Source organism: Lynx rufus, unplaced genomic scaffold (assembly GCF_022079265.1).
Source record: "Lynx rufus isolate CCGP_SWC_20201006 ecotype Redwood Valley unplaced genomic scaffold, mLynRuf1.p SCAF_15, whole genome shotgun sequence".
NCBI lineage: Eukaryota > Metazoa > Chordata > Mammalia > Carnivora > Felidae > Lynx > Lynx rufus.
The window spans coordinates 32,697,085-32,722,444 of NW_025814829.1; the positions used below are offsets into that span (position 1 = coordinate 32,697,085).

The 25,360-nt window shown below is 49.3% G+C and overlaps 2 protein-coding genes across 5 annotated transcripts in view; one reads left to right on the forward strand and one right to left on the reverse strand.

The window, feature by feature from the left end:
• PACC1 (proton activated chloride channel 1) overlaps window positions 1-7,433 on the reverse strand; it is a 37,326-nt gene extending 29,893 nt beyond the window's left edge. For 2 of the 3 annotated variants that reach the window (XM_047076810.1, XM_047076812.1), the window contains exons 1-2: window positions 7,272-7,433; window positions 3,111-3,207 (exon numbers count right to left, since the gene is read on the reverse strand). In XM_047076810.1, coding sequence (XP_046932766.1) covers window positions 3,111-3,207; window positions 7,272-7,307 — 133 coding nt within the window. In that variant the 5' untranslated portion in view covers window positions 7,308-7,433. Of the gene's footprint in view, window positions 1-3,110; window positions 3,208-7,026; window positions 7,116-7,271 lie in introns of those variants that run through there. The other variant, XM_047076811.1, reaches the window with a different exon arrangement.
• A 6,209-nt stretch (window positions 7,434-13,642) lies between these two features.
• On the forward strand, window positions 13,643-24,744 carry NENF (neudesin neurotrophic factor). 2 transcript variants are annotated; one of them, XM_047076813.1, is made up of 4 exons: window positions 13,643-13,831; window positions 22,123-22,183; window positions 22,912-23,024; window positions 24,175-24,744. In XM_047076813.1, the coding sequence occupies exons 1-4, from the start codon at window positions 13,643-13,645 to the stop codon at window positions 24,349-24,351; spliced, it is 540 nt and encodes a 179-aa protein (XP_046932769.1). In that variant the 3' UTR covers window positions 24,352-24,744. The 2 variants fall into 2 exon arrangements, with proteins under 2 accessions (XP_046932769.1, XP_046932770.1); XM_047076814.1 differs by having other exon boundaries at window positions 22,912-23,015.
• Window positions 24,745-25,360: the final 616 nt, after the last annotated feature.

Sequence of the window (25,360 nt, forward strand, 5' to 3'; positions counted from 1 at the left end):
CTAGTGCATGGAAGCACCCAATAAACGGCTGCTGCCATCGTTACCGTTATTTATGTTACTATTACAGGACTGAAAGGCAGGAAGTGAGCTTTGCCAATTGTGTGTCAGGTCACCAAATACGGGCCAACTCCCTACTAAGACTTCTGAGTCTGCATCTTCTATGGTCTACAGCAGAGATGAGCCCAGAAGGGTTTCCCCTGAAAGCACGAAGGCTCTTGCCAGTCTGTGGAACTATCCCAATTTGCTCTGCTTGAGGTCTGGTTTCCTGCTCTGACTGACCTTAGGCTGTAAGGCCCCAGGAATCTGAGGCAAAAGAGAGGCTAAGGCCAAAGGTCATCATGGCCACTTCCTAGTTTGGCTGGCACTTATCTATAAATGGAAACACAAAAGAAAGCTTTGTCTTTCCAAGTCTGGCATCCCTCCTCTCCTTCTGGCCGTCTCCATCTATCCTCTTCAGACGGGGGGCAAGAGGGCAGTACAGGGTGCAGCAGGGAGAAGAGTAGCCCGCCAAACATGTCCAAGTCCTAATTCTCGGAACCTATGAATGTCAAGTTAATAGCAAAGAGAAATTAAGGCAGCAGATGGGATTAAAGCTGCCGTTCACCTGACTGTAAAACAAGGGGATTTTCCTGGGTTATCTAGGTGAGCCCTGCGATTACATGTAAACATGGAAGAGGGGGCAGAAGTCTATGTGACAATGAGAAGATAGGAGAAAGACTCAACAGGCCACCGGTGGCTTCAAAGATGGAAAAAGGGCCACGAGCCAAGAAATGTGAGCACCCCCTAGAAGCTGGAAAAGGCACTAAGATGGATTTTCCCCTAGAGCTTCCAGAAAGGAATTCAGTCCTGCTGAAATCTTAATTTCAGCACAACGAGACCCATTTTGGACTTTTGCCCTCCAGAACTGTAAGATAATAAATCTGTTGTTTTAAGCCACTAAGTTTGTGGTCATTTGTTACAGAAACAATAGGAACCCATATACAGAGCTAATGCAAATAAATATAAATATACTGTTCTCTCCCTGGGGCTTCAGGACTTCAGACATAATGCCCAGAATCAGTGTGGGGGCAGCCATGCTACCACCTCTTACACAATAAGCTTTAATAAAAGGATGCTTAAAATACTTTTTAAAAACCACTGGTGCAGTAGAAAGCCTGGGGTCAGACAGAGCTTGATCCTGTTCACCAGCCAAGTGATCCTTCCATATTCTCCTTAACCCCCTGGGGCTCAGGTCCTCATCCATCTAAATCAGGATGCCTACCTCAGAGGGTTGTCATGAAAATTAAATGGGGCAACGGGAATGACAGAGTTCGGCCAAGAGGAAGCAGTCAGCAAACAGCTACTCTTCCAGCCTCCGTCCTTCTACAAAGTCTTCCCTATGGGGCGCCTGGGTGGCTCAGTTGGTTGAGCATCAGACTTCAGCTGAGGTCATGATCTCACAACTCTTGAGTTCGAGCCTCACAGTGGGCTCTGTGCTGACAGCCCGGAGCCTGGAGCCTGGAGCCTGGGGCCTGGAGCCTGCTTCGGATTCTGTGTCTCCCTCTCTCTCTGCCCCTCCCCCGCTCATTCTCTGTCTCACTCTGTTTCTTGAAAATAAACATTTAAAAAAAACTTTTTTTTTTTTTTAAATAATTAGGCACAATCACAGAATATCCTATGTCATTCCTCTCCCCTTAAAGGGATCAAGAGGAGCACAATCCCACCTCCCTCAATCCACCCAAGCGGGCAGAGTCAGGTTGGGGTTCCATTCACTCATTCAGCAAATCTTTATCACATGGACAGGTCTGAGGCAGTGAGCAGAACGGACTGGTCTCCACCTTCATGGAGCTTACATGCTAGCAGAAGAGATGTTCATCAAATGCCAAGCAAATACACTGCCCCATCAGGGAGAGCTACGAGGGAGAGATGCGTGGACTGCAAGTGACAGGTTGGAGGGTGGAAGTGATCTAGCCAGGAGGTCAGAGGCTTTGTAGAAAACAAGTGAGCTGAAGAACGATTAAGCATTGACATTAAACATTAATCAGAAGAACGATTAAACATTAACTTGATGACAGAGGGAAGAGAATTCCAAACAGAGATATAACAACAGAAAGGCCTGATGGTGGAAGGGAGGGAGGCCCAAATAAAAGAAGGCCAGCATGGCTGAGGAGCAGAGAAAATGGGGAAGCAAGGAAAGCAGGGTCAGGGGGTGGGGATGACTCTCCGATTCAACTGGATGGGTAATACATTCTATTCGCCAAAACAGGAAGCACTGGAAGAGGGCTACACCAGGAATGGGAGGTCACGAGGTCAATTTTGGACATGTGGGGTTTAGGGTACCTTTGGGGCATCCAAGCAGAGCCATGACCTGGGCATCTGGATATACAGGATATGTAAGTCTGGAGTTTATAGGTAACCTCTGCACTAGAGGTGTAAACATGGCGGTCACATGTGAACAAGAAGTAACTGAAGCAGGGACGGGGCCTGGGTGAGACCGCCCACTAGAGAGAGAGAGAAAAGGGGCCTCTGACAAACACTTAACACCCAAGAGCTGGAAGGTGACTATAAAGGCGGTTGGAAGGAGCACTCCGAGAAGTAAGGAGTTACGTCATCTAAGGGTGCAGAGAGTACCCAGGAGGAAGAAGAGGTCAACATCAACTAACATAAGACTCCTTAAGATGCCACCTGACTGATGGGACCCTGCCTGCCCAGCTGGGTGACCATACTGGCAAGGCCTGATGTCCAGGAGGTGAGGCCTATTAAATATTCTCCTTGAGGGCCCTGGGAAGTGACCCAGATATTAGAGGCTCAACTACTAACGGCTTCCTAGGAAAAAACAAACAGAAGAGCAGAGACCCATTACCTCCAATGTCCTGGCGTCAGGAACTGGCTCAAACCAGAGTACAGAAAAGAGCGGATACTGGCCTGGACACCTCCTCTGTCCCAAGGCTGGTTAAATATGTATAGCTTTAGAACTAGGGCAATACCTGAGACCTGACACTGGGGTGCAGGGCAGAGGGGCTCCTCCTCTCCTGCAGGTCCCCAGGTGGCCAGGCGCCTGGACTGGGGCCTCCAGCTATAGCAGAGCACCGTTTTCCAGCCCTTCTGCCCCCAGTACTGAACCCACTCACCTGGTAAGATTCCTGGACCTTGTACTCCGTCTGCCTCCTTTTCTTGCTCGTCCGCCCGCTCTGAATTCTCAACCACCTGATCCAACTCCTCACTCAGCTAAAGGGGGGAGACAAAGAGAGCAAACCAGTCAGCCACATCAGCCTTGCTGAGGAGGACTAGAATGAGAAAGCAGAAGCTTCCTCTCACTTAACTGTCTCTCTCTCTTTCTCTCTCACACACACACAATCACATGATGGAGGGGGTGTTATACCAATTCTACAGATTAGGACACTGAAGCTCAGAAAACTCACGTTAACTTCCCATACGTTCGTTTCCTAGGGCTGCCGTATCAAAGCACCACAAACTGGGTGGCTTAAGAATTAACAGAAGTTTATCCCTGCACAGTTCTGGAAACTAGAAATCTGAAATCAAGGTATTGGCAAGGTTGGTTCCTTCTGAGGGCTGTGAGGAAGAATCTTTTCCATGGTCTCCTAGCTTCCGGTAATGGCCAAGCCCTGGTGTTCCTTGGCCTATCGAGGCCTCTCATCTCCAAGCTCTGCCTCCATCTTCATATAGAGTCTGGGAAGTGCATCTCTATGCTGTCTCCACAAGGTCAGCTACTTATAAGGACACCATACTGGATTAGGGCCCACCCTACTCCAGTATGACCTCATCTTCACTAATTACATCTGCAATGACCCTATTTCCAAATAAGGACACTCTCTGAGGTATTAGGGGTTAGCACTCCCCACACATCTTTTTGGAGGGACACAATTCAACCACAACACTTTCCTTGGCCATAGAGCCAGAAGTCAAATCCAAGTTGGTCTAGTTCCAAAACCGATGATCTTAACGGTTTCCCAGAGGAGGAGGAAACGCAGCTAAGAGTATGCTGACAGAAGGAAACAGTGAAGTTGGTGTCAGAGCTCTCCAGGACACTGGCTCAAGTCCACCAACTCAGGCTGCAAATGGCAGGAAAAAAAATGGGGAAGGTGGTCCATCCCAGAAACAGATATTGATCAGCAGCCTGACAACAGGCAGCTTCAACCTCACCTCATCAGTGCTCTCACCTGTCAAATGGGGGAAATGAGCCACCGAGAAGGGCAGGCAGAGGATACAATAACAAACAATTCTTCATAGGACTGAGGAGGAGGGGAAGAGAGATGAAGACCAGAGTTTAAAGGACCTAACATTGAATTGGGAGGGAAGGGAAAGGGATTGCTTTCCTAAATATTTTCTTAGGCTCACAGTGTCAACACTTAAGGTCTCAAACGTTTTAATTAAAAATTAATATCCAAGAAACTTGGGTTAAAATAAAACTCTTATGTATCTATTGTTCTTCCATCTCCTCCCCTCTTTTAAAAAATTTTTTCTGATGGGGGGTGAGGGGCAGAGATAGAGAGGGAGAGAGAGAATCACAAACAGACCCCACACTGTCAGTGCACAGCCCAACACGGGGCTCAAACCCGTGAACCGTGAGATCATGACCCAAGCCAAAGTTGGACACCTAACCAACCGAGCCACCCAGGTGCCCCTAATTTTATTAAGTGATCTCTATCCCCAAGGAGGAGCATGAACTCACAAGCCTGATATTGAAAATTGCATGATCTACCAACTAAGCCAGCCATGGACCTTCATCTCCTTTTTCATGCCTCCACTCCTGCCCATTAGAATCAGGTAAAATCTCCAGTGTAAAGTCCTCCAAGCCCACAAGAAAAGAAAACCAACAAGTAGGAGAGGGCCGGGAGGCTGGAGAAGAAACCATGAGATACAGGTAGTGGGGACACATATCAAGAGATCACCAGAGCCCTCGCTGGCCAAAGAGAAAGAAGGATGTTAGTCTGAGAAGGCCCAAAGTTCTTTGATCCAAGCCTCACCCAGGTTCAGCCTAACCCAGATAGCAACACGCTCCCAACCCAGCTCCCTTCCGGACTACCTGCAGCCCCATCCCCAAAGCCAAAATCTCCCTTCAGCAAAGAAACCCAACTCAGAGCTAGTTAGACTCCTAACTCAAAGGTCCACTCCCAGAACGACCCAGGCAAGAGAGTTGGGCCACCCTCCGGGAGGCCTCCTTCCAAAGAAGGCAAGAGACAGGGACTTCAAAACGAGCCACTGAAGAAGGTAAAGGGAAGGGCCCTTCCAGTGTCTTCCATCTTGGGGGTGCCCTCAAACAGAAAGTGACTTTACCTTTGGCCTTGCCAAGTAACTGTCTGCATTTTAATAAACGTTTCAGGAGCCCTACTAGGAAAGGCGATACTGCAGGTTACATATGGATGGTGAGGGACATGGTCCTACAAATCAGGACCCCAAAGCTCCCTAGAAGCAGGAGCCACCCACGTCCTGTGAACAAGAACTATCATCCACTGAGAGGTCCCTCCCTGCCAAGCACTGACCTAAGCACCTTCCATATACCAACTCATTGAACCCTCACAACCCTGTGAAATAGAACTATCATCACCTTCCTTTGCAGAGGAAGAAACCTGAGTCTCAGAAAGTGACTTGACAAATGGCCAGAAGCAGAGCAGGAGAGGAACATGGGCTCCCCAACTTCAAAACAGTATTTACGCACTATGCTCTACTCCCTGTGAATCTGAAAACTTTCAGAGGAAAGACACAACTCATTCCTCCGGATTCCTTCACAGGCTAGGGCATGGAATCTAGGGGCCACAGAATCCCAACACAGGTTAAAATCCATCTGGCTCCTTTGGATAAAGGAGATTGCGGGGAGAAAGATAGAAATTTGTCCCAAAGTCAGATTCCAGACCAGGTCCTACACTAAAAAAATAGCAAGCCTTAGGCAAATCTCATCTGCCTCCAACTCAGATGGAGGTTCCCCTTCCACCGTAGGGCTAAGCCATCTGCTTTTATATTATTTATATAATACACACAGTATCATTTACAAAGAGAGGAATGTACATCAATATTGGTCAGTATTGATCAAAACAGCAGGAAGTACATATGAGAAGGACAGGCAGAATGCTAGACTGATCTGGGAAGTCAGTCTCCATGGAACATGAGGGACTTAAGATCCCTCCTTGAATAAGGGAGGGGATTTTGACCAATGGGGACTGAGAAGTTAAAGAAAAAGAAATGGTGTGAGAATGCGCATAGGGACAGGAAAGTGGGAGCACATTTTTAAAGAGTGAATTTCCAGTGTGATCAGAACACAGATAGGTGAGATGAGAAGTCAGGGATGCTGAGCTGTGCAGTGCTTCCGAAGCTTGCTAAGAAATTTGGACTGTTCAGGGTAGATCAAGGGCATCACCAGGTGTTTGTAAAAAGGAGTGTTCTGGGATCAAGGCAGGGCCTCAAAGCAAATCTGCACAGCCTAGGGGACACCAAAGGGAGAGATGGTAACACAGCATCTCACTCAGGTGGTCAGAGCAGACAGAGAACACAAACCTGAGGACTGAAGATGTGTAACTGAACTTACAAATGAGGGGACGACCGCGCGGGGTGGGGGAAGGGGGGATGATCACCAGAGATGACCAGAGTGTAAGACCTAAGAGGAGGAGGAGGAGGAGGAGGAGGAGGAGGAGGACGAGAGCAGTTTACTAGTTCCAGTAAGTCAGGAGGACTCAGGAAGCCTGAGGAAAAGCTGAAACCGCCTGTAGCTCGGACAAACAAGAAAGAGACAAAGAGCTGGAAAAGTGATAGTTAAAGTAGTAGGAGGAGGTGAGAGCGAAAGGAAAACGGAGCGCGGCGAGCAACAGCTAGATAGGCGAAAGCACCTTTTCAAAGTTAGGCGGCCGCCGAACAAGCTGTAATTATCCCTGTCATGTACCACGAAGCCCTGGGCTTGCAGAGGGGCTAATGCTCCCAGCGCATCTGTTCCAGCCGGGAGGAGGGGGCCGTGCCTCCACTTGCAAAGAACAGCCGAGGTCAAGTGCGGCCGGCGCGCTGCTGCCTGGGTCGGACGCCGTTTCAATCATTCACCTGCTGGTTACGGCTCACGGCTCGGGGGCCCCGGCTCCATCCCGCGCCGGCAGCATCCGGAGGAGGCTCTGCGCCCCGCTTCCTTCCTGCTCCGAGGCTCCTCCGCACGCGGGGACCCCTCCCCCGCCGCACTCCTCGGAAAGCTCACGCGACCTGCCCGGACGCCCCCCCTCCGCCGCCCAGACCGCGGGACCCCGCTCCTGCGCCCCGCGGGAAACTTTACTTCCGCCCCCACTGCTTTGTACCTCCTGGTAGGATGTGGAGAGCTCCTGCCGGATCATGGCACTGACCCGAGCTAAGCCACACCTGACACCGCCACAGCGCGGGAGAAGCCGCGGGGCGAGCACCGCGTCCACGGCGCCTGAAGCAGCCGGCTCTGCCAGGCGAAACCGGTTCGGAGGTGCGGCCCCGAGACCAGGCGGGGCGGAACTTGGCGCATGCGCCTCCCCCCCCCCGCCCGCCTCTGGAGACCCCGAAAGGTTGCTGGGAAATGTAGTTCTGGGCGGGGGGGGGGGGGGAGGCCCCCTCTCAGCAACCTTGGAGCTGAGAAGCCTGCGCGTTAGTTACCCAGACCAGGCGTTAGACGCACGTGCTCGCTTCCTGTCTCACTTCCTCTGTTTGTGGGAGGAGGAGGGACGGAGAAAAGGAGTAGAAAATGGAATGAGGGGTAATTAAGTCCAACGAGTGAGGGAGCCTAATCTATAACTCCAAGAGGCAGTCTGGTGGTTTATAACCAGTAATAAATGTCTGCAGAGCACTTTGTATGTTACAAAGCGCTTTCACTCATATAATGCCATGATCCTGCAAGGAACCCTGTAAGCAGGACATTTTTCTTCCTGTTTTACGGATGAAGAAACAGGTACCTTGTTTCGGACAGGATTTGGGGACGGTAGTAATGAAGTGAAGATTATTTGATCCAGGATCAGACTACAGAATCCAAGTGCTTTCCATTATTCCTAGGGTAGACACTTGGGAGTCGAGACCTCTCGGTTCTTGTCCTGGCTCTGCCCCTCTCCGACAGGTCTTGTAATACAAACCTCTTCTCTTTGCCTTAGAATGCAACGCCTAAACCCTGCCCTGCTAACAGTGCCTTGATGAGAGCCTAAATAGATCATGTAGCAAAACCCAAAGGTGCTGTTCACCACAGCAGAAGCCTCCTTGTCCTGAGTGTGGTGGAGAATACGGCGTTTGCCCTGTAGCAGGGTGGATCTGAGGACCACATCTTCCCCTCCTCCTACTGCCTGAACTGCTATTCTGTGTGGCCGCCCTGGGCTGATTGGTGGTGAGGCAAATAGAGGTTGCTTATGCCGCCGTGAATGCTGCTCTGTGTCCCGGGCAGCTGCAGATCTGCAACCGCCTGCACGCAGGCCACTCAACGCCTCTTCCCTCTTCAGTGTCAACCACAGTAGCGCCAACCACATCAAAGTACCCTGGACCTCCAGTGTTAGTAGTGGGAGGAGGCCCTCTCACCTCTTCTGACCACCCTCCCCTATCCTGGGTTCCCTGGTCTTGCATCTTCAAATGGGACGATATATGTAGTACCTTACACATGGTAGGTACTCAACAATGTTCAATTTATGAATGGAACACTTACTCCAGCTATTTCATTTAACAGTTGCTTGCAAATGCAAATAACTACAAACAACTTGTTAAATTCCTAACTGTATTAGTGCAAGGGTGGCTGATAGAACAAGTCATACCATCATAGAATTTTAGAGCTGGAAAGAACCAGAAAAATCTAGTCCAGCCCCATCATTCCTCTCTACTCTTTGTTGCTATGACCAAACCGGGAAATTACAGATTCCCACATTTGAAGGAGATGCTAATATAATATTTAACACAGTATAACAAATACAGTGCTGGGCACTGGAATACAGAAATAAATGGGGTATTCCAAGATCCTTGCCCTTCTGGCTCCTTCTGCTAGAATGGAGAAGCCATGAACACATAGACAGAATTTTCCAGACTAGTAGTCCCCAAGTCCTCTCCTCCCATTCTCTCATGAGCACACACGGATCAGACTTTCATCATCTCCACTCCACCGAAATATGCTTGTCAAGGTCACAATTGACCTCAGAGGTGTCAAATAAGATGACCATTTCTTCATCCTCCTGTTTTTTCCTCTTATTTTTTTTTTTCTGGTGAGGTTTTGTTTGTTTGTTTTTGTATAGTTGTAACACAGTGTTACATTATTTTTTAGCTGTTCACCATAGTGATTCAAGAAGTTTATAGGTCATGCCATGCTCATCACAAATGTAGCTACCTTCTGTCACCATACAATGTTATTACAGTGTCATTGACTATATTCCCTTTGCTGTACCTTATTCCTGTGACTTATTCATTCTGGAACTGTATCTCCCATTCACCTCTCCCCATTTTGTCCATCTCCTCTAGCAACCATCAGTTTGTTCTCTGTATATACAGGTCTGGTTCTGCCATTTGTTTGTTTATTCATTTGTTTTGTCAGCTTCATCCTCAGCCTTAGCTGACCCTCTCCTCCCTATCTACTTTCCTCCCCTGGCTTCCAGCACCCCACCTGTTCCCACTCTGCCTCCCACTTCACTCGCTGCTCCTTCTCAGCCTCCTTTGCTTATTTCTCCTCATCCCCTCAACTCTCCAGGATGGCATTCCCAAGCTAGGTCTGTGATCTCCCTTCAACTTACTCCTTAGGGGCTAGAGAAGTGGGCTCCTCTCCAGTCTCATGCTCTGAATTACCATCTATATCCTAAGGATTTCTGTTTGAGTTGAACTGTGTCCTTCAAAAAGATATGTCGAAGTCCTAACCCCTGGTACCTCAGAATAGGACCTCATCTGGAAATAGGTTGTTGCAGATATATTAGTTAAGATGAGGTCATACGAAGTAAGGTGATGCCTCATCTATTATGACTTGTGTCCTTGCAAAAAAATGGAAGACGGTGTGAAGATAGACACACAGGGAGGATGCCCTGTTGTGGCAGAAACGGAGATCACAGTGACGTAGCTGCCAACCAAGGTGGCTTTAATCATTTGCCTGTAAGCAGCAGGTGAAAAAAATTTCACATAAGGCAGAGACTGCCTCTTGGCTGGGTTTCCAGTGGATTTAGTCAAGAGGAGGTACCTCTGGGAGATTGGAGAGGGTCAGGGCAAGGGAGAAGCCAGAGTTTTTCTTTCCCTTGTTCGCTGCTCCTGGCAGCTTCCCTTCCATGGTTCCAGCCCCTGATGCAAAGGCTTCTTGTGTTTCTAGCTTCAGCCAGGTGACCCAGGCCCCCAGACTCTAATACCACCACCTCTTCCCTTCTAAGGGTAGGTTGTTGTTAATCTCCTGCTGTTTCTAATCTTCAGATCACCTCAGGGTTTCTTCCCAGCCTCTTCCATCCCCTGTGTAACCAGCTTTCTTATTACAGTCATTCTGTTTCATTTAGAATAATTTGTATTCTCCTTGAAGGTGACTGATTCGTTTGGGAAAAAAGAATCTGGGTTCAAGTAGGGAAAGGCAATCAGAGGAATATCTGGAAAAATCCAAGGGCATATGAGCATGCTATGAAATCATACAATTATACGCAGCGGTCTCAGGGATGGGGAAGCTGGATTGGATCAGTAGAAGTTACATGGAGTATCTTTTGGCTCAAAGAAGTCACTAACAAATAGAACTGTAGAGAGAGAAAGGGCCCAAGCAGAGAAGCAGGACACTCTATGCCAGAGATGTTATTAAGGAACATGATGCACCAGGAAGGGGATGATACTCTATTCAAGGGCTTAAAAGGGCCTCTTCTAACCTGGAGATCCTGTGACAGTGTAACAGATACTGAGCGCCGCAACTTACACAGACTTTCACATCCATTCTCATTTTTAGTTTCAACACTATTCTATCAAGGAAGCAGGCTGGTATATTACATGCGTAAATTGAGATTCAGAGGGTTTGTGATGGATCCTGTTCAGGTCGCTCTATACTAGAAGCTCCTGTTGAATAAGTAAACGGATGAAAACTTGGTGCCGTCCCTGGGGGAAGGTGCAGCCTGATGGTCAGGGGAAGACTCTGGGAGGGGGTCTGGGTTTGAATCTTGGTTCAGCCACCCATCTGTGACCTTGGGCAAGGTATTTAAGGTCTCTGCACTTCAGTTTCATCGTCTGTAAAATGGGTGACAATTCTTACTTCGTAGAGTGAGGATTAAATGAGCAAACACTAGTAAAAGTGCTGAGTCAGCACTTGGCCCGCTAAGCCCTTCTTTGGTTTCCTTTGCCAGTTCTCCCACCCACAAAATGTTGGTGGGGCCCAAAAACTCAGTCCTTGGTCCTCTCCACCTTCCTATCCACCTGCATGTCCTTGATGATCCAACCCATTTTGTGGCTTTATTTTTTTTTTAAGCTCATTTATTTTAGAGAGAGAGAGAGAGAGAGAGAGAGAGAGAGACACTGGGGTGGGGGGTGGGGGGGTGGGGAAGGAGTGCGCAAGCAGGGAAGGGCAGCAAGAGAGACAGGAAGAGAGAGAGAGAATCCCAGGCAGGCTCTACCATGTCAGTGCAGAGCCCGACATTGGCCTCCGTCTCATGAACCATGAGATCATGACCTGAGCCAAAATCAAGAGTCTGACGTATAACTGACCGAACCACCCAGGCGCCCCTTCTGTGGCTTTAAATACAACCTATATATATGCCAGTGATCCCATGATTTATATCTTTAGCCTGGAGCACTTTCTTAAAATCCAGACTCATGGCCGACTGTCAGTTTGCTACTTCTACTTAGATGTCTGTGTGTCCTCAGACTGAACAAGCCTGATCTTGAGCTTCTCTCCCTGCACCCGCTCTTCTCACCATCTCTCCTTATCCCTGAAAGTGGCAGCTGCATCCTTCCAGTTACCAAGGCCAGAACCCACGGGGTCATCCTTGACTCTGTTCTGTCTCTCAGACCCCTTGTCTCCTCTCATATGTCAGCAAATCCTGTCAGCCTCACCTTCAAACCACATCTGCGACCCGCTCACTTCTCACCACCTCCCCCGCCAGCACTCTGGCGCAAGCCACTGTCACCTCTGGCCCGGTCACCGGATTACTGCGGCAGCTTCCTGTTCTCAACACAACAGCAGTCATTCCACTAACACCCTAACTCATCCCTGTGCTCCATTCACTCAGCGTGGAAGCCAACATCCTTTAAAAATAAGCTGGGGGTGCTTGGGTGGCTCAGTCGGTTAAGCATTCCGACTTTGCCTCAGGTCATGATCTTGCAGTTTGTGGGTTTGAGCCCCGCGTCAGGCTCTGTGCTGACAGCTCAGAGACTGGAGCCTGCTTCTGATTCTGTGTCTCCCTCTCTCTCTGTGCCCCTCCTCCACTCGAGCTCTGTCTCTCTGTCTCTCTCAAAGTAAACAAATAAGCTGTAAGGCCCCACAAAACCTGCCCCCCACCTCCATGCCCTTTACTCTTTGACCTCCCAGACCTTATCTCCTTCACCTCTTCCATCCCACTGTTTCTCCAATAAGCAGGGCACTCTCCTTCCTCAACATTTATGCACCTGCCTTTCCCTCTGCAGGGAAGGCCCTCCCCCCTTAGCTACCTCCCTCACTTCCTGTAGATGTTTATACAAATACCACCTTCTCAGTGGGGCCTTCCCTGGTCAGCCTATTTAAAATTGTAGTCCCCAGGGCAACCTGGGTGGCACAGTCAGTTAAGCATCCGACTTTGGCTCAGGTCACCGATCTCGTGGTCCCTGAGTTCAAGCCCCGCATCAGGCTCTGCACTGACAGTGTGGCACCTGCTTACGATTCTTTCTCTCTCTCTCTCTCTCTCTCTCTCTCTGCCCTTCCTCCCTGCTTGTGCTCTCTCAAAATAAATAAACTTAAAAATAAATAAATACAATACAATTGCATCCCCCAATGCTCCCCATCCCTTTGCCCTGCTTTACTTTCCTCCCTAGTATTCACCATCTAATATACAATGTATGCATTTTATTCTTGTCTCTTTTGCCTACAGAATGTAAGTTCCACGTGGGTTGTGGATCTCTCCTGTTCAGCAGTGTTTCCCCAGTGAGCTGGTACGTGGAGGCCCTCAGTAAGGATTTGATGAATAAATTAATGAAGGAATCTTTGCACAAATGTTAGCTATTGTTATTTCAGGGCGGATCTGTGCCACGCCCCACCCTCCCTTTGCAAAAACCCCCTTGCGGACTGGAAATTTAAACACAACTGGGAAGGAAAAGAAATTAGCCAGAAGTAAAAGGGATTCTTTTCAAAGATATTTATTTTTAAGTAATCTCCACCCCCACAGTCCACACACGAGCTCTCAAGCCTGAGATCAAGAGTCACAGGCCCCACCGACTGATCCAGGCGGGCATCCTAGAAGTAAAAGGGAATTCATAGAGTTGGGGTCCCGGTTTATACATACACCTTTCTAGGTGCCGGAATTTGGGGCTGTGTCATCCACGTACCCACTCAAGGAACTACTACTGTAGCTCAGCCTGCAGGCCGGGCTGGGGAGTCAGGAGCCTCGGTTTACACCCGGGGCTCCCCGCCTCCAGCGGCGCGGTCCCGAGGGCGCGGGGCGGGGCAGGGCGGGCGCGCGCGGGGCGGGGCGGGGTTCCGGGGCCGAGGCGCGGGAGCGCGCGGGTCCCGGCCGCCCAGGCCGCCCCAGCCCAGCTCCGCGCGCGCACCATGGCGGGCCCCGCGCCCGGGCGGCGGCTGCGGCTGCGGCTGCGGCCGCTGGCAGCGCTGGCCCTGCTCCTGGCGCTGGCCCCGGGGCTGCCCGCAGCCCGGGCCGGGCAGGCGCCGCGCCCCGCCGAGCGGGGGCCCCCGGTGCGGCTCTTCACGGAGGAGGAGCTGGCCCGCTACGGCGGGGAGGAGGTGAGCGGACGGGAGGCCTCGGGGAGGCGCGGGCCCCCGAGCCGGGCGCGAGGCCTGCGAGCTTCCTGGCCCCGGGCCGACGGCCGCGCAGCGACACGGGGAGTCCTCCCCCGTCGGGGCGCCCTCCCCCGTCGGGGCGCTCCGCTTAGCCCCTGCGTCGAGCCCGCACACCCCGCCCCGCGCTGCCCCCTCCCTGCCGGCCAACGGCCCCGTTGGGACGTGTTGCGGCGCGTGGTCCGTCCATGAACCTCGGAACGTTTGGGATTTTTGTGTTAGCGTCAGCTGGGGGCAGACACTTATGCCGATTCTTTGGGGCGAGTGGCGAGGGAGGGAGGGAGGGAAGTAAAACATGCTTGCTGGGTTAGGTGGGAACAGGGGCTGGCCCAGGGATGAGCCAGGCTTCCCTACACTGTTTTCCTGCCCCGACTCCTCAAACCCACTTGTAGTGCCTGTGCCCTTGGGGCTGAGCAGAAGCTGGGGGAGAGGACCGAGCGGGAGATCGGAGGTTAGAGACAAAGACCGCCCCCACCCCAACACACCCACTTCAGTTAGTAGTCTGGAGATGTCCAGGAAACTCTTCACAAGTCACCCGTCTGTTTGGGCTGCTGGGGCCCAGTGTAATGCCTGCGGAGAGTGAGAATAATACTGCACAGAAGGGCCACAGCGGGGCCGATCTGGTGGGGAGATCACTGTGCCATAACATGTCAGCGTTGATGGGAACCGACCTCCTGCTTTTACGCGTGAGGAAACTGAGGCGTGCCACTAGTTAGTGATAGAACAAGGAAGGGACCCAGTGTTCTCTTGTTGAAACCCTCCAGCCTGGGCTCCCTAACTCTGTTAGCTAGCCTTGGACTAGGTTCGCAAGGGAGTCAGAAACCTGGCCCTCAGGAGGTGATGCTAGTTTGAATATCACTGTAAAGAGATGTTGGTTTCAAGCTTGAGTGGAAGAGAACACAGAGGGATGTGACTAGATGCTAAGGGACGCATCTTTCAGGGCGCCAGGGAACCGGATGATACAGGATCCAGGAACCCGTGCAGAAAAAAAGTGAACAGGCCTGCTCTCCTTAGAAAGGCCTGCTGGCAAGAGTGGCTCTTGGCTGGTGTCTGGAATTTCAGGGTGTTCCACACTTCCCTAACGGTTAAGGGTGGCTCAATCTGGGCTTTTTATACAGTGTATTTATGTGGAACACACTAGGCAGAGAGGGCCTACATGGCTAGCTGCCAGTAAAAACCTTGGGCTCTAAGTGTCTAATGGGTTTCCCTGGGCAGAAACATCACAAGCGTATTGCTGTGTTGTATTGCGGGAGGAAGAGTGCGTTGTGTGTTACCCTTCATGGGGAAGGGAGAACATAAGGAAGTCTGCACATGGATTCCTCTAGACTCTACCTCTGTCCTTTTCTCTTCTGATCTGGCTGTGTATCCTTCTATATGGCTTTAATAAATCTGAGCTCTGAGTACAACTTGTGTGCTGAGTTCTGAGTCCTTCTAGTGAATCTTGAAACATGGCGGCAAGCTTGGGGACCCCCAGCACAGAACCCAAGAGAAGAGAGAGTTCACGGTTGAGGGTACTTGAAACAATAGCTCCAGGGGCTGCAGGATGAGGATGGAGAAAAGACCCTTGGTGTTTTATGCTGACATTATTGATTGATAACTAGGGGAAGGAGAGAGGGAAGCTCGGGATGGAAAACGGTTAAAGGAGAGAGTTGTTTTGGGGTCTGTAAGCAGAGAGAGGAAGAGAGGGAGGAGAGGGGCTGTTGAGTGCAGCTGAGTAGAGCCTTGCTGTGCTCTGATCTGCCCTAGATGGTTCTGGTTTATGCCTGTTGTCTGGGGATAATTACCCCCCCGACCCCCCACTTCACTCTCAGAGTGTCATTGTTTGTATAATATATTTTACAGTATCTTAGTTCAAGCCTTATACCTTTGAATCATACCTGGCTATGAGTCCCTGTTCTACTGTGTGACTTTGGGCAAATTACTAAAGCTCATGGAGTTTCTCTCTTTTTTTTTTTTTTCCATCTATAAGATGCTTTTCTCGGTCAGAAGTCCACCAGAAACAGAACCAGTAGCAGATAATATATTTGGTTTATTGTAGGAATTGGTTTATGTTATCATGGTTGCTGGCTAGGCAAGTCTGAAATCCACAAAGCAGGCCTGAAACCCCTGGGCAGTAGCTGATGTCCCAGCCCACCAGTAGAATTTCTTCTTCATCAAGGAAACCTCAATTCTGTTCTTGAGGCCCTTCAACTAATACAGGTAGGCCCACCTAGATTATTCAGGATAGTCTCCTTTATGTAACAAAGTCAACTGATTGTAAATGTTAATCACATCTACAGAATATCTTCATAGCAACACCTAGATACTGTAGTTGATCAAAGTTGTCACATAAAATTGACCATCATAATGGCTATAACAAGAGTTCCTACTCTATACAGGTTTGAGGATTAAATGAGACAGTGATATGCAAAGTGCACTGGATAGGCCTGCAGTAATCTTAGCATAGTAAGCCTTAATAAATCTTAGCTGCTATTAGCTTGTTATTAAAGATATAAGCAAGAGGCAGTAAAACAGGTCCCATAATCCTCTTTTGCAATTCAAAAATCAAATAAACTCTGAAAACTAGAAGGTTTTTTTTTTTTTAAGATTTTATTTTTGGGGGGGCGCCTGGGTGGTTCAGTCGGTTAATCATCCGACTTCAGCTCAGGTCATGACCTCATGGTTGGTGAGTTCGAGCCCCATGTTGGGCTCTGTGCTGACAGCTCAGAGCCTGGAGCCTGCTTCGGATTCTATGTCTCCCTCTCTCTGTCCCTCTTCCCCCTCTCAAAAATAAATAAATATTAAAAAAAAAAAAAAGACTATTTTTACAGGGAGCGCCTGGGTGACTCAGTTGGTTAAGCATCTGACTTCGGCCCAGGTCATGATCTCACAGTTTGTGGGTTTGAGCCCCACGTCTAGCTCACTGCCATCAGCACAGAGCCCACTTCAGATCCTCTGTTTCCCTCTCTCTGCCCCTCCCCTACTAGCTCGCTCTCTCTCTCAAAATAAACTTAAAAAATTTAAAGATTTTATTTTTAAGTAACTTCTACACTCAGCGTGGGGTTTGAACTTAGAACCCTGAGATAAAGGGTTGCATGCTCTACCGACTGAGCCAGCCAGGTGCCCCAGAAGGTTGTGTTTTTGTTTTTGTTTTTATACAAGTCATTTAACAGCAAAACGCAACCCAATCTGAACTCCTTTGGTGATAGAGCCTTGCTGGAACTGACACGAATCTATTTATAGTCCTTATGTATCCTATTTAGTGTGAATATTCATGTTCATGCTTCACTGCGGATGTGTTAATATAGTTGATTATGGGGTGCTGCCTCCGACCTCCATAGGGAAGATGAGGTGACTCTGAGGGCTCTCTTTGGTCCAGAGGGAATGCCATCCTCAGAAGATATGTTTTCTGCCTTAATTGCTTTGTAGGACCAAGTGCAGAGCGGGTCACCCTGCCTGCCCCCACACCCACCTGACTTCTGGGCCTGGGACCAGATATTATGTATTTTATTCTTACGTAGAGCTAACTCTATCAGGCACTATCCTAAGCTTTAAAGCATTAACTCATATAAGGATGACCACAACCCCATGAGGTAGGTGCTGTTGTTATCTCATTTTTCAGATGAGGAAGGAAGCATGGAGACAAAGTAACTTGCCCAGGTTTACACAGCTAGAGAGTTATAGTGACGAATCAGGCTCTGCCCACCCTGGCTCGTACAAGGAAAACGAACTACCAAAAGCCTCCCTCTTCGCTGCTCCAGGCAGTGGCCGCTCCAAGGCTATATTGGTTCTAAGAAGAAGATATCAGAGTAGAAGTATGACCAGAAATGCAGTTTAGGGGCGCCTAGGTGGGTCTGTCTGTTAAGCGTCCCACCCTTGATTTCGGTTCAGGTCATGATCTCCCGGTTCGTGAGTTCAAGCCCCCACGTCGGGCTCTGTGCTGACAGCTCAGAGCCTGGAGCCTGCTTCGGATTCTGTGTCTCCCTCCCTCTGCCCCTCCCCCCTTCATGCTCTGTCTCTCTCTCTCTCTCTCTTTTTTTTCAAAAAATAAACAAACATAAAAAAGAATATACAGACAGTGAAGGCTATGGGATAGAGGTAGGTAAATAAAGAGGTAAAACCACCCTCTCTAATTATACAATAGAGTGATGTCTTGTAGATATTTGGCCCATGTTAAGGAATACAGTTTTGTATTCTACCTCGGTATACACCCACACAACAGAAGTTCCATGAAACAAGGCTTATTACTATGTGTGATTCACTTCAATGTTTTCTATTTTCTGTTCTATTTTAAACTTTTCTTTTTTAAACTTAATTAAAAAAAAATCTGTTTGTAAATCACTAAATTAACTCCATGACCCACTAATACTTACTAATGTCAATTTCAGTCAGAAAAACATGGCCTGAGACCCTTGGAGGGCCCTGTTATTTCTGCAGAAGCAAACATCCGCAACAGTTTTCCCTCTTTTCCAAGGAGAAGAGTCACCAGAGAGGAACTTCTACTCTGTCCCTGGGCCCTGGTGCAGGGTCTGAGGGTTGAAGGCTCAGGGGCGACTGGCTGACTGCTGGGCCTGCCTTCCTGCCTGCCTGAGCCCAGGCTCCAGGCCTCTCCCTCCCTGCTATGGAAAAGGCCCTCCCTCCTCTGCCCTGCTGCTTATGCATCTGCTTCTCTGGTAACTCTCAGGGCGCTCTACTGGCCCTGCCTGACTGTAGGCAGGGAGGAAGGCCAGATGGTAAAGCAAGCCCAAGGCCCGGAGGAAAAAGGCCGGGTCTCAGTTATGCAGAGGGAGTTACCCTGATTCAGTTACCCTGATTCCCTTCCACTGAGTACCTCTGACCTATCCCGTGTCTCACCTGTTGGTTCTGAGTCTTGTGGATGGTTGAATTTCCCGGGCCACTCTCACCCTCTCCTGGTCCCAGGCGAGTAGTAGTATGTGGTCTTCCTGCTGTGTGCCCTCTGGGGGGACAAGCCAGAGAGTGGAATGATTTGGGTTCCAAGGCTCCAGGTTCCAGAAACTGCTCTAATTTCTTTGTGACTCTGGGCGGGTCTCATAATTCCCCAGCCTGGATAGCTGCATCTGTAAAATGACGGTGTTAGATTATCTTCAAGGCCCCTTCCAGTTTTAACTTACATTTCTTCCAGAATCCTTATCTGTGACTTGGGAATTACATTTTTTCCCCCTATCTTTCCTTTAGGAAGATAGAATCTTCTTGCACTTGAGTATCTGATTCCTCTCAGATCTTATAACTTTCAAAATCTAGGGAAGGATAAGGGAAACTAACATTTATTTCCCTAAACTGCTAAGTGCTTCCTATCTCTTGTCTTGGTTAATCATCACAACAGCCCAGCAAGTGGACACTTTTAGTATCTTCCTATTACAGAGGAGAAGACTGAGGCCCAGACAAGTTAAGTAATTTGCTCAAGACAGCACAGCGTATAAGTGGTGGCTCAAACCCAGGCCTGTTTGACTTGAAAACTTGTGCTAGGAACACCCCACCGTGGTGACCCCTCCTTTGGTCTCAGAAAAAGGCAGACCTGCTGTTATTTCAGGCCTGCTGTGCAGATAAGAATGATGCATGTCCTTCCAGGCGGACTTGAGGGTGGGGGACCACGGTGTGAAGCTGGCGATAAGTGTGTGTGTCTTTGGTGTCTCTGAGGACGTGTCTATTCCAGTGCCTGCGTTTATGCTCCCGAGGCTTCCATTCACCCTCTGTCCTCTCAGCTGCCACCTCCGGGGCCTGAAAACCATGCCTGAAAACCATGTCAGGGGACATCAGCTCCACAGGATAGGAACAACCCCCCACCCCCAGCACTCTTGACAATTAACTGACAAGGGCTTTCCTCTCCGTGAAATGTCTGTGTAACAGGAAAGCCTCAGAAACGTTCACCGTTCCTTTCTACCCCTTTGCTGAGACCTCCTCTTAGCACTTACACCTTAATGTATAGTGTTGTGAGGGGATAAATATTTAACTATTGAAGAGGGGCGTCTGGGTGGCTCAGTCGGTTAAGTGTCCGACTCTTGATTTGGGCTCAGGTCATGATCTCATGGTTCGTGAGTTTGAGCTCTGTGTCGGGCTCTGTGCTGATAGTGCGGAGCTTGCTGGGGATTCTCTCTTTCTGTCCCTCTCAAAATAAATAAACTTTTTTTTTTTTAATTTTTTTAATGTTTATGTTTGAGAGAGAGAGAGAGCGTGCGTGAGCGAGCATGAGTGGGGATGGGGCAGAGAGAGAGGGACCAGACTCCAAAGCAGGCTCCAGGCTCTGAGCTCTCAGCACAGAGCCTGACGCGGGGCTCAAGCTCACAAACTGTGAGATCATGGCTTGAGCCGAAGTCAGACACTTAACCAACTGAGCTATCCAGGGACCCCAATAAATAAATAAACTATAAACTTTTAAAAAATTTATCTGTTGAAGAAATTGAGGGTGTTAGTGATGAGATGCATATTTTTATATTTTATGTATGTGAATGTCCTGTTTCTATGACTCTTTGCACACAAAAAAGTAACAAAATAGCAAAGGAAAAGCAACAGAATGGAAAATATGACAAAATGCTATGGGTAAAATTATAACTGTTCATATATATTTTTTAAGTTCGAATAAAACATAACCCCAGTTGATAAGCCATTGATATCAAGAAACAAATAATCACAGTGAAAGAAAGGCTGTAAAGAAGAATGCAGGCTGCTGGCTGGTTACACCATGGCATTTAAAATAACCCTTACCAGGGCGCCTGGCTGGCTCAGCTGGTAGAGTGTGCTACTCTTGGTCTCGGGGCTGTGAGTTCGAGCCCCACATTGAGGGTAGGGATTACTTAAAGATAAAATTTTAAAAACATATAAAATAATTCTTATTAGTTGAGGTGGAACAAGTATCCACTAAGTCAACAGAAGTTCTAGGGAGCATCTGTGGGAGCTAATAGGGACTCTAATAACCAACCGTTTACTGAGCTCCTATGCTGGACCTACCATGTGCTCACGTACAGCATTCCTGCAAGGTCAGTGGGTGTTACCTGTATATAACAGTTAGAGAAACGGAGGCCCATGAAGTTATGTGACAGTGAGATATATTTGCTTGGCCAAGTTGCTTAACTTCTCTCCTCCTCTCTCTGTTGAATGTAGTCATGAAAACACTTGACCTTAAGCTCAACAAAGGCAAGAACCTTAAGACCCAACCCTACAGAAGACCAAGCAGTGTGTTCTTGGAGATCCAGAGATTCCCATACACCCAGCTGCAACGCATCCCTTCACCCCAGCCTGTGGGCCGATTGGTTGGTGTCCCTGTACCCACAATAGGGCTAAGACCCGGCCCTGCATGTCCAAGAGCTGTGTCAACTGCCCCAGCCCGAGTCCACCTTGATGGAAGTTAGAAAATTCATGCCATCTGTTTTTGAATTATTCTCTTTGGACGGGGGCAGAGGGGTAAGAATTCAAAGGTAACATTTTGTACCCACGAATATAGCAAAAAATAAAGTATAAGACTCATTGTTAGTACTGTCCGGGAGACAGCATTGCTTATATATTTCTAGCACTGTCAGTGGGCCTTTTGAAGGACACGCTGGTTAAATTTTTAATAAAACTGATTACGCTGTTCGTATGCTTTGGTCCAGGATTATTCCTGGACCATGTATTGCACGCCTCAAGGAAATAACTCACCAAATTATAAAGTAGCTTGTAGAAAGAGACTCATAATCCCGCCATTTATAGTTTTAAGGAATTGGAAAGAACCCAAATACCCAAAACAGAACAGCTGAACAAACAGGAATGCAGTAGCACTACCATAAGATAGAGCTGTTAGAGTGACAGCCGTTTGGGGGATTTCAATACATGGGAACGTTTGTACGAAACCGCATTACCTATGAGAGGCAAAATGTAAAATGGATCATTCGGACTGATTCCATTGCCAAAGATGAAAGGAAATTTGGGCTGATGTAAATAATTCATCATTTAACATCCTTTGGATTTTTATCTGTGCAGAGCTGCTTCAGTCCCTGGTTTGCTTGTGTTTGTTTACAGAAAAGTGTTGCCATAGGCTTGTCATGATACTTTGTGTCACCTTCCCAAAGTCTGTGAGGGGATGTGACATCGGGCAGGGGCGGGCAAGCTCCTGATGGCGCCGAACTCGCCGAGGACCGGCTCAGGAGAGGCTGCGTTGTACCTCCACCCACTGCTGTCTGCACAGCCCGGAGTGATGTCACTCACTTGGGCTGGAGGAGCTGGGCTCTTGGGCTCCTCCTCACAGCTTCTCTCCTGCTTTCTAGGAAGATCAGCCCATCTACATGGCAGTGAAAGGAGTGGTGTTTGATGTCACTTCTGGAAAGGGTAAGTGGCTCGGCTTTATGAATCCTTACTTCTGGGGAGCTTGGCAGCCAGAGTGGGCGCTGGGTATGCAAAAGAAGGGAAGGAAAGCTGGCCAGGTCCCTTTCCCTCAGACTGAATTAACAATCTTTGCCAGTGTTGTATTGCCACAGTGTTTTTCTAATAATGTCACACTCCTGCTCAAAGACCTTCTGTGGCTCCCTGCTGCCTGTGCAATCAAATTCAAACTTGGCAACTTACCGTAGTTGAAGCAGCAATAGGCAAAGTGTTGCTTTGCAAGGCATTGGGATCATAGAACACGATCCAACATTTTAATGCCATTTCATGGTTTCTCTAGTGGTTAACTACAGATGGTATCAGGGAGGTAGTTTTGTTGTGGCTCATTGTTTACCAAACAAAAGCTGTTGAACGGAAGCAGACTTGGCTTCCACCGACATTTAAGAAGGCTGGACATTTTTCTTGTTTGCATTTTAAATATTTTTAAGGGATTATTTCCATTCCGTATTTTTTAAAAAACCACCCCTCAGCCCGGCGTGTGTGACTTATTCCATATTCTGAATCAGTGGAATCCAAACTGACGGCAGGGGGGCTTCTCGTCTTCACTGCTTCCCCTCTCCTTCGGCCTAGAGCCAGGTTTAGCATTGGATTGGGTCTCAGAAGCCCCGTACGGTCTCCTGGCTGTTTTGCGTGCACGTCCACAATCACATCCTCTCCCCTTTTCCCCACTACAGAGTTTTATGGACGAGGAGCCCCCTACAATGCCTTGACCGGGAAGGACTCCACCAGAGGGGTGGCCAAGATGTCCCTCGATCCTGCAGACCTCACCCATGACACTGTGAGCCAGGTTATGAGCCTTTGTCAAAATGTCCCATCCCCTTGGCCATGGCCTTTTTTACCCTTGGGAAGTAGCCAAACTTCCTACTTAGCCCGTTGATATTCCAGTCCACTCTCAGTGTAGCCAACTGTTCCCTTGAAGTAAGTATCTTCCTATGCCACTCCTACTCAGAAACCTTCCAGGACTCCCCATTGCCTACAGAGTCAAGTCCGGACTCTTGTGAACTTGTGATCGACTCTGTGATCTTCACAGTGCCTTGGCAGCCCCCTCCCCCTTGCGGTCTGCACCCACCAACCCCAGTCTCTTCCAGATTTGCTGTGGTCTCTGACACCCACTCGCCAGGCCGCTCAGGGTATGAACAGGGTGAAAAGCAGAGTGTCCCCCGTGTTCGTATTTCTGTGAAGGAGAAAATAGCATTGGCAAAAGCCATTTCAGGGTCTCAGTAATCCCACCGGAGGGACGGGCATTCGCCCCAGTTGTGCTCAGATGAGTCAAACTCATTAAAGTCAAACGTTAAAGATTGATTACACTCAGGAATCAAGGAGGGGGGAGGGTGTATGAATCTCTAATGGGAAGAGTGTGTAGAGAGCAGTGGAAAGGAGGTGGGTACAGAGCATACCCCATCCTGCCTGAGGCTGGGTGTTCGCTGGGGTTTTTTTTTCTTTTTTTCTTTTTTTGTACTTTATTTATTTTTGAGAGAGACAGAGACAGCACCAGTGGGGGGGGGGGTGTGGAAGGGGCAGAGAGGGGTGGGGGGGAGGGGAGAGAGAGAATCCCACGCAGGCTCCACGCTGTCAGCACAGAGCCCAACGCAGGGCTCAAACTCACAAACCGTGAGATGGTGACCTGAGCCGAAACCAAGAGTCGGACGCTTAACCGACTGAGCCAACGAGGTGCCCCTCACTGGCGTCTTTAATTCCCACATTAGTCAAATGGCAGGACATGATGAAGCCATGACTCCCGCACCACTCCCGCCTGCACAGGATTGTGTCTTAAAAAGTCAGTTGGCGAGTTGAGATACTTTTCCTCTGGCATCAAGGGTGTGGGAGGAGTAGGGCTGGGTGGTGAGAGTCCAGTTTGAGGCACAACTCACTCATCTCGCCTCCTCCCCCTCCCCTCGCCCCTGCCTTTCGTGTTGCTTTGGGCCTTTTCCCCCAAGACCGGCCTCACTGCTGAGGAACTGAAGTCCCTGGACGACGTCTTCACCACAGTGTACAAAGCCAAATACCCCATCGTCGGCTACACGGCCCGGAGGATACTCAACGAGGACGGCAGCCCCAACCTGGACTTCAAGCCCGAAGACCAGCCCCATTTTGACATAAAAGACGAGTTTTAATGCTCCATCTGCGGGAGCGCGTTCTTGATGGGGCAGGGTGGGGGCGGGGCACGGAGAGCCCTTCAGGTGCCAAATCTCCTGCAAAATAGGCTGCCTGAGCCTCTGATCCCCGGACCTGAATAAAGCCGACGTTGAACCCGGAACGCCGGATGCTTGTAATTGTTCCCGGTCAAGTGTTCTGTCCACGTGCCATCCTGCCCGCACACCAGCCAGGGTGGGAAGAACGGCCGAAGGGGGCGCCCTCTCGGCGTCCCTGTTGGCTGTCTGGGCAGTGGAATCACGGGTGACTTATTTCTTCTCTATCTGTATATTTTCCTGTGCTTGCCACGTTTCCTGGCATGACCACGTTTGCTTTAGAATAAGCACAAAAATAAACTTCGTGTTTTCACAAGAGCAGCCTTCTTCCCCACACGCCCTCTCCTTGACGCCTCACCTGCACCACTGGAAGGGGCAGCCTGTGCCGTCCTTTCACGGTCCTGCCATCTGTGTCCCCTGCCTGTGAGGCAGGGGGAATGGCACGAACGGGGAAGACTGGCAGGAGCGGTAGGAACGGTAAAGGGAGACGTTAAAGGTCTGGCTTTGCACCACGACCAGGAGAGAGTGACCGTGTGCGTCTCACGTGGGACCATGGGGCCTCAGCCCCATCTGCAGCTGGAAGGCGGTGAGGAGGGCGGAGGGCCTTGTGGCCAGAGCCTGGCCTGGAGGGCGTCCTAAGCACGGGGAAGCATATAACATGCTGAACCCACGTCAGATTTCCTAAGGATGTCATCCCTTTTGAGGGGGGAGGGGACTTTTCCCTTTAAGGGACATTGGCAATGTCGGAAGATATTTTTATAGTTTTGGTTGTCACAACTGTAGGATTCTACCGGTATCTAGCGTCCAGAGATGTTAAACATCCTACAGTGCACGGGAAAGCCCTTGCTCCCCGGAAAAAGAATGATCTGGTCCAAAAGGTCAAATGTGCCAAGGCTAAAAAACCCTGTGTTAAATTCATCCTGGAAATCTTACA